This window comes from Mchenga conophoros, linkage group LG17 (genome assembly GCF_057382185.1).
Source record: "Mchenga conophoros isolate Kocher_MC1m ecotype Shallow Benthic linkage group LG17, M_conophoros_male_GT1.1, whole genome shotgun sequence".
Classification (NCBI taxonomy): domain Eukaryota; kingdom Metazoa; phylum Chordata; class Actinopteri; order Cichliformes; family Cichlidae; genus Mchenga; species Mchenga conophoros.
The window spans coordinates 3,777,722-3,795,039 of NC_140542.1; the positions used below are offsets into that span (position 1 = coordinate 3,777,722).

The 17,318-nt window shown below is 40.1% G+C and overlaps 1 protein-coding gene across 1 annotated transcript; it reads left to right on the top strand.

The window, feature by feature from the left end:
- The first annotated feature begins 10,898 nt into the window (after positions 1 to 10,898).
- On the top strand, positions 10,899 to 16,838 carry LOC146554906 (serine/threonine-protein kinase pim-2-like). Its single transcript, XM_085252737.1, has 11 exons — positions 10,899 to 11,003; positions 12,841 to 12,949; positions 13,051 to 13,230; positions 13,477 to 13,665; positions 13,931 to 14,025; positions 14,111 to 14,158; positions 14,467 to 14,688; positions 14,770 to 14,950; positions 15,040 to 15,216; positions 15,306 to 15,743; positions 16,253 to 16,838. The coding sequence occupies exons 2-10, from the start codon at positions 12,877 to 12,879 to the stop codon at positions 15,395 to 15,397; spliced, it is 1,257 nt and encodes a 418-aa protein (XP_085108863.1). The 5' UTR covers positions 10,899 to 11,003; positions 12,841 to 12,876; the 3' UTR covers positions 15,398 to 15,743; positions 16,253 to 16,838.
- The last annotated feature ends 480 nt before the right edge of the window (positions 16,839 to 17,318 follow it).

The following is a 17,318-nucleotide window of genomic DNA, read 5'->3' on the forward strand; positions in this document are numbered from 1 at the left end:
TGGTGATATAGGTTACAAGCAAGTCTGGCGCTGAACAGAAATTGTCGCGCTATGCTCCTTTATTTATTGTGCATAAATAGTGAATTGTCCTGACACAATATTGCGTTTCGCTTCTGTTATTACCATGGTACACTGACAAAAACATATACTTTTATTCACAGGATAAAACAGTTGTTTTGTATCACTAATTGTCCAGTACGATTACAGCATACAGTATTATTGTCACTGCTACATTTCTGTGATGCTACCAGAAATTATTTCCACTACTAATTAATTACCGTTGAGCTCAAAGGTTATATTAATAAACGGTTAACGAATGTGTATTTATGAAGATGATTTGTGAGACTGGTAAACTTATGATACGTACGATGGTCTTTCGTTCTACACGGTGCATTTCAAGGTCCTGCACCCATCCGTCGGTAAACTGTACTTGTTGCAGTGACCTGACGTTACTAAACTTCATGAGTGTATGCGCTCACTCCAAGAACCGTATAATTATAAATATGAGCGTGGTGAAAGTTGGGCAGCACGCTAACGTATTTTGTCCCTCTGTGTGCTCGTAAGGGTCTAACTCGTTTGATTTTTTTCCTCATATCTTTTCTTTGACTTTTCATCAAGTCTGTCTTTGTACGGACCGGCATTGTTCTCCTTCATTTTGTACATACCTTTTTTTGGGGGCAAAGAAAAAACAAGAAGGTATTGGAACCGGAGAATGAACGTTTTGCGGTGCTGCAAATGCTTGCGTTTGATGCATTGCTTTGATTGTTTTGCCACTAGTACCCGGCATGCAATGCGTGAAAGTCACGTGGTCTGTCAATCTCTGTTGATAATTTTAATTTCCATCAAACAATGAGAGATCCTTTTGTACTTCACACATTACCGAGTCCATATCAATACAGATTTTCTCCCCTATGATTTCTAACATTCACAATGTGTTTCTTTAATTTGTTTGAGGAGTAAGATATGATCACAATCTCTACTTCTGTGTCACATCACCCTCTGCAACCCAATATGATTCCACCGTGTCATATTCATGGTTAGCTTGACCTGTTGGCACTTTTTGGTCCTTTTCTCTCCATCTTCTCTCTATTTCAGTTCTGTGTGTGTGTTGTGTGCACACGCTTGACTCTTTGCTGAAGGACTGGAGATGCATTGAGGTTTTGCTTTACATCAGCACAACTGACCAGTAGCAGAGCCTCAAAAGCTGCGTCTTATCACAGTAATAACAATAATAGCAATATTACAGTTTATTTATAGGTGCCTTTTAAAACACTCCAGGCAGCCATATTTCATCTAGTCCTTCTGTTCATCATCTGTTCGACAGTCCCCCCCACCTTCTGAATTTACTCTCTGATTGCTGGGCTCCACCTCTGGCTCAGACTTCCTCACTCTGCCACTGGAACCCAGCAGTAGTTATTAGCTCAGTAACGCCAGTTATGAAGCATATGTGTAAGTTCAGTAAGGAGGATCCTGTTCTGTGATATGGGTCATTAGAGTCTAATCACCAGTCACTTTCTCTAAATCGTAGGTGTCAAACTCTGGCCCGTGGGCCAAATTTGGCCGGCAGCCTAATTGCATTTGGCCTGCGAAGCCATACCAAATTACTATTAGAGCTGGCCTACTGGTATTATACAGCTAATATATATATTGTTTAGTATTAAGCTTTGCTTGTTCCATATTCAGTTTTTCAGCAAAATGTGTTTGAGTCCATAAGAAAAGATTCATTCTTATATCTGGAGGATTAAATATATTTCAATAAATATTAACGTTAGCCCGTGACTTTGTTCCTGTTTTGAATTTTGGCCCACTGTGTATTTGAGTTTGACACCCCTGCTCTAAATGATATATCTTTATTGAAATTCTTTCAATAGTTTTGAGGATGACCAATTAAATAAATAAAGTAAGATCAACACATACGGAAACCATTTCTCCCAGTAGAAAGCTGCAGATTGGAATCTCCTCTCCCAGCATCTTTGTGAGAAAGTGTCTGGCAGTATAATATTGTCTGCAATTCTGAACTTCTTTTCAGTGTAGATGTTATGTTAGACATGAAGAGTTTGTGGGAATAAGTTTAGATGCAGTAATAAGGACAACATGCCCTCCTGACTGATGCACTGACCTCTTCACAGCTAAAACTATGGAACGCCAGGACTGCCATAATGAATTAATTAAATACACCATTAAATAATTAATTAAATGTGGCAATAATTAATTAAAATTGGAATTAATTAATTAAATAAATAGTTATGACACATGTAATTAATTAATTATTGACACATTTAATTAATTATTTATGTATTTCACATTTTAATTAATTATTGACACATTTAATTAATTAATTATTGACACATTTAATTAATTATTTATGTATTTCACATTTTAATTAATTATTGACACATTTCATTAATTATTGACACATTTAATTAATTATTTAAAGATATATTTATTTATTTCATTTTGGCAGTCCTGACGCCTGGCTCTCATCATGAAATAATTTTATCTGTCAGCCTCACCCATCAAACTCAGGGGGCGGGGTTAACGCTGATCGAGTCAAAACCATTGCTTTGGCCTGGTGGCCATTGTTTCTAGCACACAACAACCGGCATGTGGAAGCTAACAGAACTGAGCTTTGAAAAACCCTGTTTGTGTGTTACCAAATACCGTTTTAATATTTTTTTAGCCGAGAATGTAGTGGTTTAATCTTCATGTGTCTGGTCGGTTTGTCAAGATACAGCCTCTTTGCAAAAGTGTTTCGATGATTTCGGAGATGTCTGCCCAGTCTCACGGCAAAGCGTGGGATAGACCCGCTCGCCTCGCAAGCAATCCCACCGACAAAGCGCAGGCCCCGGTACACAGCTGTAGTAACCCCCGCTGACTTCTTTTACTGAGGTTATATTTATCGGTGTTTTATTTCCTGATGTTCTTATGTGTCCTACGTGTTTCAGTCGCCAATTCTGAATTATAACTAACATTAAAAACATGTTTAAGGAGGAGAGAGAGCAAATAAATCTGTTTAACATCTGATCTTTGGGTTTTTGTTCAGTAATCAGCGTGACCTGTGTATAAACACATAAAAGAGATAACGTTGGTGTTTCCGTCATGTAGTAACTGCTGGCTTTAACTGTACAAAGGTTGTTCGACACTATGAAACACATACAGACTTCATGATGTTCGGCTAATATTTTTATTGTGAATATTAATCATGCTGACCTCGCTCTGTACACCACGCAGCGAGGTCAGCATGTCCACGATATCCTCAGCTCCATGAGTTAACACAAAGTTTCCCAGCTGACTATCTAACTGCCAACTATTCCAGAGACGTGAAAATATACAGCATAAAGAAAAGTGTAAGAGACTCAGCAGCAGATTAGAATAACAGTTATACATTTAATAAATCACCAAATGAATCCAAGAAACGAGCAAACCTGTTCCGACAATTTGAATTTGTATTCCCTCAGCTGCAGACTCGCTGCTGTTTAAATGTTTGAAAAGGAAGATTAGATATAAAAAACGTCAAACATAGACTCAGTCTGTGTTAGGTATTTTAGTACCATGGGAGCATTTACTGGATATTGTTTTATAGTGACATTATGCAGGAAAACTCTGTCATTCAATAAGGCCCCTTTGTTTTAGTTATTTTTCTCTTTGACCCAAGAATTGATGTGTGAGAATCACAGGCTGGTACAAGGTTGAAATACCACAGAGATCACTCCCTCAGCTACATTAGTTTCTTAATCTTTTAGACGCCTGTTGAAGGCCAAATGGTTTGTTTCAGATTTCACTAATGTAAGAACTCTTCGTTTTGTGCCTTGAAAATATGTCGCTGAGATAATCACAATTGTAGCTGAACTAATAAACTACACAAAGGATGCTTCTTCACCCAAGGGCAGGAAGACGCTGCCTTATCTTGGTCTGTACTGGTTTAAACTGATAAATCTGCTGTCTCATGAATTTTACCCTCTATATAAACTGTTGTACTTGTGAATAAAGTTGAGTCACTTTGGGAAGACAATCTAAAGCAGTCTCTGTTTTCTTGTTCTCCCAAGCTGCTCCCGAGCTGCTCGTACTAACACGCTGAATGGCATGCTTGAATATTACTTGAGAATATATTTGACTGTGTTACAGACTAAGGGACATTCTCTGCTGATAGGTGAAGGTACATTCTCTGCTGATAGACGTCCACGCCTCGGAGGAAGCCGATCCACGGAGTAGGCCCTGGAAACAGTTTCCTTCAGTCTGCCTTCACATTTGATATGAGGCCAGCACGTATAGTGGCCTCAGCAGGCTATTACTGAAATACACGTGCTATATCATAAACTATGATATAAACAAGGAGGTCCTATTAACATGTTTAGTTTTAAAGGACACCTTCCTGCCTTTAGTCTCATTCATGAGCAGTATTAGTTTTCTTCTAACATCCAGAAGTCTGCACAATGTGTTTCATAGTTTGTAACAAGCCTTTGACAGGTAAACATAACATGACCGAAAAAGCAAAAAAAAAAAAAAAAAAAGAGAGAGAGTGTTGACATAAGAAGAGAAAATGCTCTCAATTATGGAGACAGACAAATGGTTCATTTATGTTTGATGTGTGTTTATTCCTCCCTAAATATCGTCGGTGAAGTTCGCCATGCATGTCAGATTTTCCTGCGCATTTTTATACCTCTGCCAACAGAGAGAGAGAAAAAAATCACATTCTAACAGACAGCTGGTGCTTAGAATACAGTTGAATAACTATTAAAAAACAGATGATATTTAGATGATAGTTCAGTCTAACACATGTGCCACTGAACCATTAAACGTCTGTGAAACTATGCAGTTATGAAACGTAACTTTAACCTCAGCCAAACCGATTTGCTCAGTTGTAAATAAAACAGCGAAGTAAACGTGACCCGACAGACAGAACCTGAGTGAATGAAGTCCAGTGTTTAACCACTGAGAGCTAAAACTCAGCTGAGGTTTGAAAGCTGTGTGCCGGTGATTGGACATCAGCCGCTGATAAAGCTGTTCGCCTATAAAGTGCTCTGTAAGGAAACGAGCTCCAGCAGCTCTGCGCTCGGGGAAAACACTATATTTACTTATCTTGTGCAGAAAAATGCGCTGACATTGCGTTATATCGAGCACCGGCTGCCCAGTTAAACTGTGACTATCACCAGGTAACTAGGCGTGTTTCTTGAATTAGCAGCAGGTGTTAAACAGCTGACAGATGAGGAGGAGGATGCATGCAGGTAAACTGAGGGTCTGTTGAGCTGATCGCTGGTTTCGTGAGAAAAATGTCAGCTCGTTCTTTATGTTACAGAAGCACAGAGACACAAGACCAGGCGGAAAGAGACGATCGTTCGGTGAAAATGAGAATCTGCGAATGCAACATGTGGAACACGGAGAGTGGAATATGTAAACAAACCGGTTAACGTAACCCCCTCGGTGCACTCTGCATGCTAACTGTTAGCAGAGCTAGTGAAATCTCTGAAAACATCTGAGCACTTTTGCAAACATGTTCTATGTTGACAACCTGACCAGACATACGTCGCGACATTCGCGGCTAAAACACTGTTAAAAGTGTAGCTGGTGACAGAAAAACGGGGTATTTTAAAACTACACCACCACCATTGCTGCTTGTGATTTGATCTGCATTCTGGGATAACTGGCTGCCCCAAGTCTACACAAGCAATCGATTTTCTAGGATCGACCTGTTTTGACTTACTTTGCACGGCAACCAATCAAATGTTAGAGAAGCTGCATGGGCAGCGTTAACCCCGCCCCCTGAGTTTGATGGGTGAGGCTGACAGATAAAATTATTTCATGACGAGAGCCAGGCGTCAGGACTGCCAAAATGAAATAAATAAATATATCATTAAATAATTAATTAAATGTGTCAATAATTAATTAAATGTGTCAATAATTAATTAAAATGTGAAATACATAAATAATTAATTAAATGTGTCAATAATTAATTAATTACATGTGTCAATAGTTAATTAAAATGTGAAATACATAAATAATTAATTAAATGTGTCAATAATTAATTAATTACATGTGTCATAACTATTTATTTAATTAATTAATTCCAATTTTAATTAATTATTGCCACATTTAATTAATTATTTAATGGTGTATTTAATTAATTCATTATGGCAGTCCTGGCGTTCCATATAAAACTCTGGTCCTGTGATGAATAGTCTAAATCAGAGATAGTCATCATTCTAATAACCCTCACTGGCTGTCTGTGAGGTTTTGCGAAGCCTCAAATTACATCTGTGCTCTTCCCTGAGATATGTGAAGTCATTCGGCCTCATTGGAATTGGAGGTTCCCATTAAAGCTGACGTCAACTATCAGTCTGTGGATGTGAAAAGTGAAAGGACATTGCGCATATAAACTTCCTGACATGTTTTTCAAGATACATGTTCATGTATGAGAGCCTGTTAAAACTTCTAAAGGTACCAAATTAAACTAACTACTGCATTATAAATGGAGAAGAAGAAAAAGACAAAGCTAATAAGAATGTGACCTGCAGCACAGTTCAAACGCTAAAATGGTGCAGTGCATCCTGGACGATTTATGAGTTTATACCTGACACCTTATAACTGCTGCGGTGCCCATTAAAAGTAAGGCTGTTTACTCTTAAAGAGTATGTAGCTGTGTTTGTGTTATACAGAATCAAGGTAAAGAAAAACATATATCACCTTATTACCCTCTACGAAGGAGACAGAAGGTGAATAAATTAGATGTGTGGAACTGCAGAAATATGATAAGAGAAGTCTTTTATCCTTGAAAAACTGAGGTTTAATGACCTTTACTGAACTCATTTGACCCTTATAAGATGCATGTGCACATACATACATCTACCATAAAAGAGAAATGTTTAGGTCTGGCAGTGCCAGCAGAGATGTGTAGATGGAAAAGGAGGAGGATGAGGAGGAGGTGAAGGACTGCAGTCTCTCTAGTAAGCCAGCAAGAGCCCAAATTAAAAATTAAAAAGCCAAAGCAAGTCCAGGACACCTGCACCGACTCGCACACTTCTGTCAAACTCCAAAACAAAGTTCTGCCGTCCCCAGGGTTGGCATGTGGAGCTCAGTGACCGTGGACCCAATACTTCTGTATAAATGGAGGAGAGTATGACAAAACTTGGTGTTCACTTGATGAATTTGTTGTTTTGTTTTCTATGTAAATGTGTGCCTGCTTTTCCATGCTTTCTTTCTGTGTCTGTACTATGATGATAAATGTGTGCTGGCAGTACAGAGGCACTGTACTGTATTGCATTAAATAAATATACCACTTTTGTAAAGTGTGATTACTTTCAAGTTACTTTCCTTTCAATGCGTTTTTTAAAATGGGCTTGTCTCAGTCCATTACTTCGACATTTAGCGTTGCTGTGAGGACATATGCTTTACAGATGGGGAAACTGCTCATTTACCACAAACATGACTCTATTTCTTTAATATTTTAAATCTTTTAACAAGCCTCCTCTCAGCCTAATGCCAAGATTGTCTTTTGCCTGCTGCATTTATGCTGCAATTATAGACCAATGCTGCTGATTTTCAACAATTTACCATTTTATTATATATGAGTCAAGTGAGTCAAAATCAAACATAATTTTAGAGTTTTCTCATATATGATGGCATAATTTGCTTGATATAAATCATATCATTATATGTATTGAGATGCACATTGGAAAAAATATTCCAAAATGAGATCACGACCAAGCATCAGATGACTGTGTCTGTAAAAATAATGTGTTTTTCTGTAGAGCTGGTTGTAGAACAGAGACAAGCTGGTATCACATAGTCCCTGCAGATTTTTCAGCTGCACATCCAGGATAAAATCCTTTCAAAAACAATATAATTCAACATTGAGTATTCATTTCCAAGGGATCAGCTTATAGATATATTACACAGATTACGGTGAGTGTACATGTTTTCAATATACAAACATTAAAAATGTTTCAGTCCTTTACAAAAATGCAGACAAACTACTCACTCGTCAGAACTTCATCTTTTAGGTCATGCACTCAGCAGGTCATTGCCATCACTGCTCAAATCTAAAGCCCTGGTTGATCTCTCATCCTGCTCTCTTTCCCCCATTCTTTCTTTGACCACCACTTTTTACTTTGGCTTCCTAAACATAATTTATATTGCCACTCCATCACTGCACTAATTTACAAGACACTTGCCAACAAACAAATTGTTGCACAGCTGAGGCTCAGACACTTTTTCCACAAGACGTAAAGTAAAAGTAATCTACTTCCTAGCAATCATAACTTTTTTCCAAATGCCCTTATTTTTAATCGATTGAGTGTCAACTGATTGAATGAATATTTGCAACTTAAATTCACTTTATACGGAAAATGTGTACTGTATAAATAAAGTTAGGCTTTGGATCACAAGGTAGACCCAGTTAACCTGGAATCTGTCCAACTTTAACAACAGTAGTGTATGCATGCTTTATAACAGAGGGGCTAATTAAACTGTGATGTTAACTATTGTTATTCCTGCCCCAAGTGGAGGAGTTCAAGTATCTCGGGGTCTTGTTCGCGAGTGATGGGAGAAGGGAGCCGGAGATTGACAGACGGATTGGGGCTGCAGCTGCTGTAATGCGGACGCTGCACCGGTCCGTCGTGGTGAAGAGGGAGCTGAGTGTAAAAGCGAAGCTCTCAGTTTACCGGTCGATCTACGTCCCTACCCTCACCTATGGCCACGAGCTGTGGGTAGTGACCGAAAGAACGAGATCGCGGATACAAGCGGCGGAAATGAGCTTCCTCCGAAGGGTGGCTGGCCTCTCCCTTAGAGATAGGGTGAGAAGTTCGGGCATCCGGGAGGGGCTCAGAGTAGAGCCGCTGCTGCTCCACATCGAAAGGAGTCAGCTGAGGTGGTTCGGGCATCTGACAAGGATGCCCCCTGGGCGCCTCCTGGGTGAGGTGTTCCAGGCATGTCCCACCGGGAGGAGGCCCCGGGGAAGACCCAGGACACGCTGGAGAGATTATATCTCTCGGCTGGCCTGGGAACGCCTTGGTATTCCCCCGGATAAGCTGGAGGAGGTGGCTGGGGAGAGGGAGGTCTGGGCCTCTTTGCTTAGGCTGCTGCCCCCGCGACCCGGCCTCGGATAAGCGGTTGAAGATGGATGGATGGATGGATGTTAACTATTGTTAGGAGATGGTTGATAAATGCATGAAGTTTAGTTTTCAGGTAGGCTGTTGCATTTAAATGATTCACAGCTCTTAGTAAGTGGCCCAACGTGTGCCAAGAAAATATTCCCTCCATCACTCTGCCACCAGCCTCAACTGTTGATACATGGCAGGATGGATGAGGAGGAACTCCTGAGGAGAATGTAAGCCACACCTCTACCCTCTTTTTCCCTCTAACCTTTTAGATGTGTTTTAATGTCAACTTCACAATGAACAGACTCCCACACACTGTGAACCTTAATTACATTTCATTACTAAACATCCTTTGTGCAAAATAGGTATTTAAGTGAATAATTGCCTCATAATTGTCTAGTATCAAAACATATACAAAAGAGATTTGCTAAACAGATGCTGTGCTGTGAGTCTGTTTCCATTGCTGGGCCTGTTTATTCCTCTGCTATGCATCTGTTTTCTGTAATAGATGTAAAAGGCATCTCCAGCACCACATTTTGTCGTTCAAACTGGGAAGACTGTACTTGTGAACTGGGGCTATATAAATTGAAATGAAATGAACTGAAAGCACACAATTTCGGCATGTTGGGTCTAAATTAATACATGGATTAATAACTTGATTTTATTGTCCAGCAGCTTACAATAAAATGGTAAAGGGCCTGTATTTGTATAGCGCTTTACTTAGTCCCTAAGGACCCCAAAGCGCTTTACACTACATTCAGTCATTCACACACTTCCCCAGGGCGGCTGTGGCTATAATAACGCACTGACAGAGGCAAGGCTGCCAGACACTGGCGCTACCAGGCCCTCTGACCACCACCAGTAGGCAACGGGTGAAGTGTGAAGTGGCTTGCCCAAGGACACAACGACTGAGACTGCCGGAGCCGGGGCTCAAACCGGCAACCTTCTGATTACAAGACGCCCCATCGCCCCAGTGGACTTATACTATACTAAAATGGAGTTATGGATTAAGCTGTTTCAATAGGAATAAAAAAGAGCTCAGATTTTAAGGGAATTCTTACTGATTCAGAGGTTTTTGTGTCAGTCTCACATTGTAATCAGCTGTAAATGACTGGTGACATTTTTATATTGACATAAACAATGATGTTGGTGTTTCAAACCTGTCAGTGTTAGCAGACATATTACAAGACTTCATAAAATATGATACAAAAGCATGATTACAAATACAATAAATGCTTCTGGATGGCAAATGCTCTGTTCAGTACACACGTTTTACTTTGAACACATAGGTATGCAGCATGCACACAACATGCATTCATCCTTTTTGGTTGAGTCCATGGTGATGGCCTGTGTCTTTCCGAGTTCTCCTCAAACACTTTGGCTTCCCTCTACAATGTTAGGCCTCTTATTAACCTTTGTCATGTCATGCACACATTGCTCAAGAGCTGTTGCCATATTGGATGTGATAACCTGTAGCGATCACATCCAATAACTCATGTGTTGTTTACATACAAATGATCACTGCTTTTTTTTCACTGCTGTGCTGCTGGTTGCAGCAATCACCAGGGATAGAGAATCTTTTTTGTTGCCTTTCAGGTGATTTGGATAGAAGAGGAGCATCACATAAAAGGTAGTATCAGTTCTAAATTATTTGAAATCCAAGTATCTGTTTCAAACAATATTTGACTGTGAGGCTTGGTTACCGGTTGTTGCTGGTTCTCACTGGTTGTCACTAGTTGTTACCGCTTGCTGCTGGTGCAGCAGCACTGACAGCTAACATGGCGGTTAAATCGACACATTTTGCTGCACCCATTTTTAGTTTTAATTGTTTTATGTCAGCTTTTCAGCTCCACCTTCTCCACTTCTTCCACACTAAACTTTTTCTACAAGCTGCGTGAGCGCACACCAAAGGTAGGGGAGGTGCTCAGGTTCACTGTCATTGATCATAATCGATCGATAGTGAAAAGTCCCCGCTCAATGCTCAGCTCAAATGCACAAATATATACAATTATGAGATATTCATGAAGTATTTTTATTTTATTTTGCCATTTATATATGTTGGCACTAACAGTGCTCAAGACAATACTTATATACTGTCAATATGTGACATATTGAAATCGCGTTTGAATTTGCGCTTGTTTTTTGCTTTCACTTTGCAATCGCACGAACTGTGTATAGAGAGCGACAGCACTGATTGGTGAGTGATGATAATTTGTGCACCAATTCCTCTGACATCGTCTTATCAATCGTTAGCTTACTATGCAAACATGACAAGTGAAATCTCCTGCAGCTTAAACATGTGAGAGGTTGATCGCGCAGAGAATCGCTGAGCGTTATGTGAGTGCGTGTGTAAAAGCAGCAGGATATATATTTTAGTTCTGCTGAGCCAAATAAGACAGGTCAGGGTGAAGAAGTGACAGCCAAAGAAAAGCTTACCACAAAACGGAGAAGTTATGACAAATCAGACTATAAGGCAAAAAGAAAGTGCAGCTTTATGGTTTCATGGACAAAAGAATTTCTGTGGCTGCGATATGATGAGCTAAATAACCAGGGCTGCACATAAGTGGTCCGCAGGTGCGCATTCGCTGTCAAAATAAAAAACACGCACAAGGGTTAGGGTTAAATTTAAAAACTGTACTTTTGAGTTAAAATATATATTTATAATTTTAATAAATGACAAATTAAAAAGGCATGAACATTTTTTTTGTATCGAAAAAATACCGAACCGTGAATTTTGTGTATCGTTGCACCCCTAATATATATATATATATGTGTGTATTTTTAACAAGAACTTTATTGAACAATCAGTGAGTATACAACATACAAACAGATGAGGTATACAAGTGGAACATAAATATGAACAACCAGCGGTTAAAGAAAAAAAGAAAAAAAACCACACCGATAGAGTTGGGAAGCAGGTACCATGCTTGTTACATCAGCTAACAATACTAACTTCCACAACACTCACCAAGACAGTCGGAGGTTAGGTAAAACAGAGCAAATAAATTATTGAGAAATTATAAGAAAATACATTAGGCAGGAAAGGAAAAAGAATAACTGTGGAAGTTCAAATTCACTGGGCTACACGTGCTTTCTTTCTATAGCCTTTGAACCTTGAAAAATATAACCTCATCACAGTAACGCATAATTTTATTATGCATTACATCCAATACTGCTCATACATTTAATGAGTAACTAGTCACAATAATGCGCACAGATACGATTTATAGATCAGTCAACACATTCCAGCACCTTTAGGCAACTGTTTTTGTGATTTGGTGCTGTAAATAAAACTGAAATCAAGTGAATTTTGACTTAACCTGTGCTGCTAGCTTTTAGCCTGCAAAGCTATCCATTAGCCTTCACTACTGCCTTACAAGTAAATGCTGCCCAAAGAGAGTCCTTCTTGTTGGTATAATAGCTACAATATTATCTATAATATCCATTGCTTGTTCCTAACTAGGTTTATGGCCTTTGTTGTAGAAGCACAGTTCCCACCTTGAAGCAGCCCTCTATAAACATGCATTTATGCAGCTGCGCTACAGTTTTTGCAATATTGCACCCCTAAATAAATCTTTACAGAACTTTGCCTTCACCAGAAACTACTGCCTAGCCCAGGCTGATGTTCTGTAGCTATGGAAACCAAGAATTCCAAAATCTTGTGATGTCATCACCTCGTTGTTATAAGACATTGTTATAAGACACTAAAGATCATAGTTCTCACACACAGCTCATTGCATCTTTGCAGAGTGAAGAGTGAAATCCTGAAACTAAATTAACCTAAATGAATCACACAATGTCAAAGTCTTGGCCAACTTATACTGCACCACGTCCTGTGGATCTGAATAACCCTCTAGGTAAGTCAAATGGGATTCATATGGTAATTATGCATGCTTCTGGGTTTTTATTTGAGGCAACTGAATTTGACTTAAACAAAATCATCTTTTGTTGATTTCAGGACACCAAACAGAGCCTTGCATCTCCACACTGGTGAAGATGACTCCAGATGGAAGAATAGAGGGAAGAAAGAGAAGGGACTTACCTGAAAGACTGGACAAATCCCCCAAAAAAAGCAAAAGCAGTGGAGGTCCAAAACCGGGTCCCAGCCACTTTGTTTCTGGGGAATCCAGTTTGAAATGTAAGTGATAAGACCTGTTTTAGCTGTGACATTATCTTGGCTATGTAGTTTATTTTGTGACTTTAACTGTGTACTTAACGGTCTTTAACTTTGTAGTTGGTTCATTTAGCCTTCTTTGTGTTGATTTTCAGTGTGCAGTTATTGCTTTAATGCACGATTGCCAGACCTTAGAAAGTCAGTAGAAAGCAGTTGACACACAGAGTTGGACTGAAAATGCTTAAAGTCAAACTACTTTTTCCATTTTAGTTGGCCTTCTCATAGTGCCTTCAAGCGACTCTAGTATAATTAAGAGGAGCAACAAACGGAAGAGCACTAGTGACGAATCTGAGGGACCATCCAGCAAAAAAAGCAGGACAACGAGCCCAGAGGAGAGTCCCACCCAGGAACCCTCTGAAACATGTGACTCACCGAGGATATCCGGCACTGACAGAAAAGGTAAGATAATGGCAATATTTCTGAGCTGGATCACAAGATCCTTTAGAATTTGTCCTGGGGTTTGAGATTGGGTTTGATTCCTGTGGGACCAATCGACAATAAGAGACACTCTGGGCAGTAGTGACGTTACCTACCTACTAATCTGCTAAAATGTAGCTGCTATTTACCAATTAATAGAAATGTTATAGCAAAGCTCTATAGGACTGTGCCAGCTGTTTTCTGTGTAACAAGTCATAACCTGTATGTTTTTCCTGTGTGTCTGCAGAAGACTTCCTGGAAAAATATCAAGAGCTGGAGGTGCTGGGTCATGGAGGCTTTGCCACCGTGTTTTCTGGAATACGCATAAAAGACAGTTTTCCAGTATGGCTTCTTACATTTGCATTTCACAGATCTTCAGTTTATTCCTGTTTGTACTTCTCTAACCCAGAAAATGTCTTTAATGCAGGTGGCAATCAAACATGTTCAACAGCGCAGACTTGCGCGCACAACAATGGTAAGCGTCTTTTCTTATTCCAGCAGGTATTTATATTATTTCAGGCCTTCTCAGGCATCAAGCATAAGGCACGTATTTCCTCCGTGCATGAACCAGACTGGTCTCACAGTTGTGTGTGAAATCGTCAGGAAATATGGTCGAATTCTATGAACAGTGGGTCACCTTATTGTTTAAACTGACATGTTTCAGTGGAAAGAATGCTTTTTAAAGATCAGGTCATTTTGTGACTATTTCAAAACTGTCTGTACGCTGATAGCTACTTTTGTTGAAATTCTGAATACTGACCTGAAGTAACTTTCCTTCTGAAGGATTGGAATGGGAAAAGTACTGATGTTCCCCTGGAGGTGGCGCTACTGATACAAGTTGGGGCTGGACCACACGATACGGAAAGCAGTATAACCCCACTTCTACTTGACTGGTTTGATCTGGAAGATGAACTTATTATGGTTTTTGAGAAACCAGAAAATTGCATGGACTTAGACAATTACCTCAAAACTACAGATAAACCTCTGTCAGAGACACATGTTAAGGTAAGTGACGAGCATTTGGAGCTTACAGCAGTTTTTCATAGAGAATGTCCTGTGCTCCAAATATGGCTTCCTTTCTTTTAGGTCATAATGAAGCAACTAGTTGACGCAGCCATTACGATGGATAACAAGGGGGTTTTCCACCGAGATATTAAACCACACAACATTCTAATTGAAACATCTTCGGAGGAACCCCGAGTGCGATACATCGATTTTGGCTGTGGAGTCACGTTTACTCCGGGACAAAGGTTCAGGAGGAACGCAGGTATGTTTTCAGCCACAGCGTTGTGCTGTCATGAACTGTCTCCACATCATGTTCCCTCCCCATTAATTCTTCTTATCTTTGTGTTTTAGGAACCAGGATCTACAATAGTCCAGAGTGGTTCATGTACGGCTTCTGCTCTGCAGAATATACTACAGCCTGGCAGCTGGGTGTTGTGATGTACCAGCTGTTACACAACAAGTTACCATTTGACTGCGACTACAAGATCATCAACCAAAACCCACCGATTTTAGCTGACATTTCAAACAGTAAGATTTCTGCCAAAAGGGCTGTTGATATAAGAAAGGTGAAATAACTTTGTGGATAACTTTAACAAGAGTATTTCATTTCTGTAAAGAATGCAGGGATTTTTTGACGGGGTGTCTGAGGAAGCACTACAAGGACCGCTTCACCCTGGAGGATCTTCGGAATCACATGTGGCTCAAATGATTTCTGCGCACCATGAACTAAAAGGTTATGGAGCAAAAGCTCCAACACATCACAAGTCATCAACAAGTCACTTTTCAAATTTAGTAGCAATGTTGCAGTTGCTGTCACGTGGCTCTTTTTTGGTGTTTTCTTTTCCAATCCAGCAGCAAGCAGTCTGAGACCTCCATCTGACCTTCATCTAAATATAGTGTCAAGTGGCAGCTGTGTAAAGGCAAGAGAGGACCCAAATGCACAGCTCTAGACACACGGTGATGACCTCAAAGGCAGGTCTTTATTAACAGGAACATAAGAAGCCATACAATAACTAACCTGGGAGCAACTAAAGCTGAGGCGCTGGGAAGACACGGTAAATGCACACAACCTAGAGGGACGACGCAACACAGAACAAAGGGACACTCTGACATAAATACACAGAAGGTAATGAGGGAAGTGGGAACACACGGGGAACACAGCTGAAGACAATTAGCGAGCAGGGAGGACACGAAACTGAAAATACTGACACCAAGATGTGGACCTTAAACACAACACAGTACACAGAGATGAGCACAGAGAGAGAGAGGCAGAGAAGAAGGATGAATATGGGGGGATGAGGAGAACACAGAACACAAAGGATGGGAACACGGTACCAGAACAAACACCACAATAAAAACATGGACACAGGGGGAATCCAAATACCAAACCAACCAATCCAATGGACATAAGGAACAAAATACAAAACTACAGGAAAACTAAGAACACTGGGTCAAAATGACCCAGGACCATGACATATAGGCTTTTGTAGGCTTGCTTTATGAAAAATGTCATTGATGAAAATGTAGTGTATATCTGTTATTAACCTCTGTCTCTCTTCCACAGCATGTCTTTATCCTGTCTTCCTTCTCTCACCCCAACCGGTCGCAGCAGATGGCCGCCCCTCCCTGAGCCTGGTTCTGCCGGAGGTTTCTTCCTGTTAAAAGGGAGTTTTTCCTTCCCACTGTCGCCAAAGTGCTTGCTCAAAGGGGGTCATATGATTGTTGGGTTTTTCTCTGTATCTATGAAGTGCCTTGAGGCGACTTTTGTTTTGATTTAGATTAGATTAGATTAGATAGAACTTTATTAATCCCTCGGGTGGGTTCCTCTGGGAAATTCGATTTCCAAAAAAGCACAGTACCGACAGAAGTTACAGAGTTACAGAATATTATATATATATATATATACACACACACACACACACACATATATATAAATACAGAGACAATATAAATAAAATATACGAAGGGGATAAAGTGAATTGCACATTTCAAGTATTGAGGTCTGATTTGGCGCTATATAAATAAAATTGAATTGAATTGAATTGAGGCCATGATGCATTTTATTGTAGCTCATCATCATCCGACCCTGCCCTGAAAATAGCTGAAGAAATGTTGGCATACCGAAAGGTTTGCTTTGGGGATACTATTTGGTGCCATTTTAAGTTAACAACTATTAAAAAAAAAAAGAGTCATATTTTGTGTGATTTTTTCATTACTGTTGTTGTCCCAAGAAGCAAGATGGCGCCTGTGTTTGGCTGTGCCGCTGCCTCCGTCCGTGTGTTTGTTTACTTTATATGTTATGCAAGTGTTCTTGCTACAGTTTTGTCCGATGTCATCTCCCTTCGGATTTATGATCGCCATGCGTTACTGGCGATCAAATCTGCTATGGATAACTTTCAGAGTCAACGATACGACGTTGTTTTCCCACCACCGCTTGAGCGCGACGCAGCACCCGGTTCACCTCCACTCTTGGTCAATTTTGCTTCAGAGGCCTCGTCGGAGGAAGCGGGGGAAGAGAGCCGGCTTTGTTGTCCTGCTCCGTCGTCTTCGGAAAGAGGCAGATCTTCGGGGGCTTTATTCCTGGGCTGCTAGCGGTAAGATCCGCCTGAGACTTGTCAGAGCTGGATTAA

Excerpts from the sequence above, each read along its gene's own strand:
- LOC146554906 (XM_085252737.1), top strand. The coding sequence starts at position 12,877 with ATGAATCACACAATGTCAAAGTCTTGGCCAACTTATACTGCACCACGT. Across the intron at positions 12,950-13,050 it reads GGATCTGAATAACCCTCTAG|GACACCAAACAGAGCCTTGC; the intron begins GTAAGTCAAATG and ends TGTTGATTTCAG. Across the intron at positions 14,026-14,110 it reads GCATAAAAGACAGTTTTCCA|GTGGCAATCAAACATGTTCA; the intron begins GTATGGCTTCTT and ends TCTTTAATGCAG.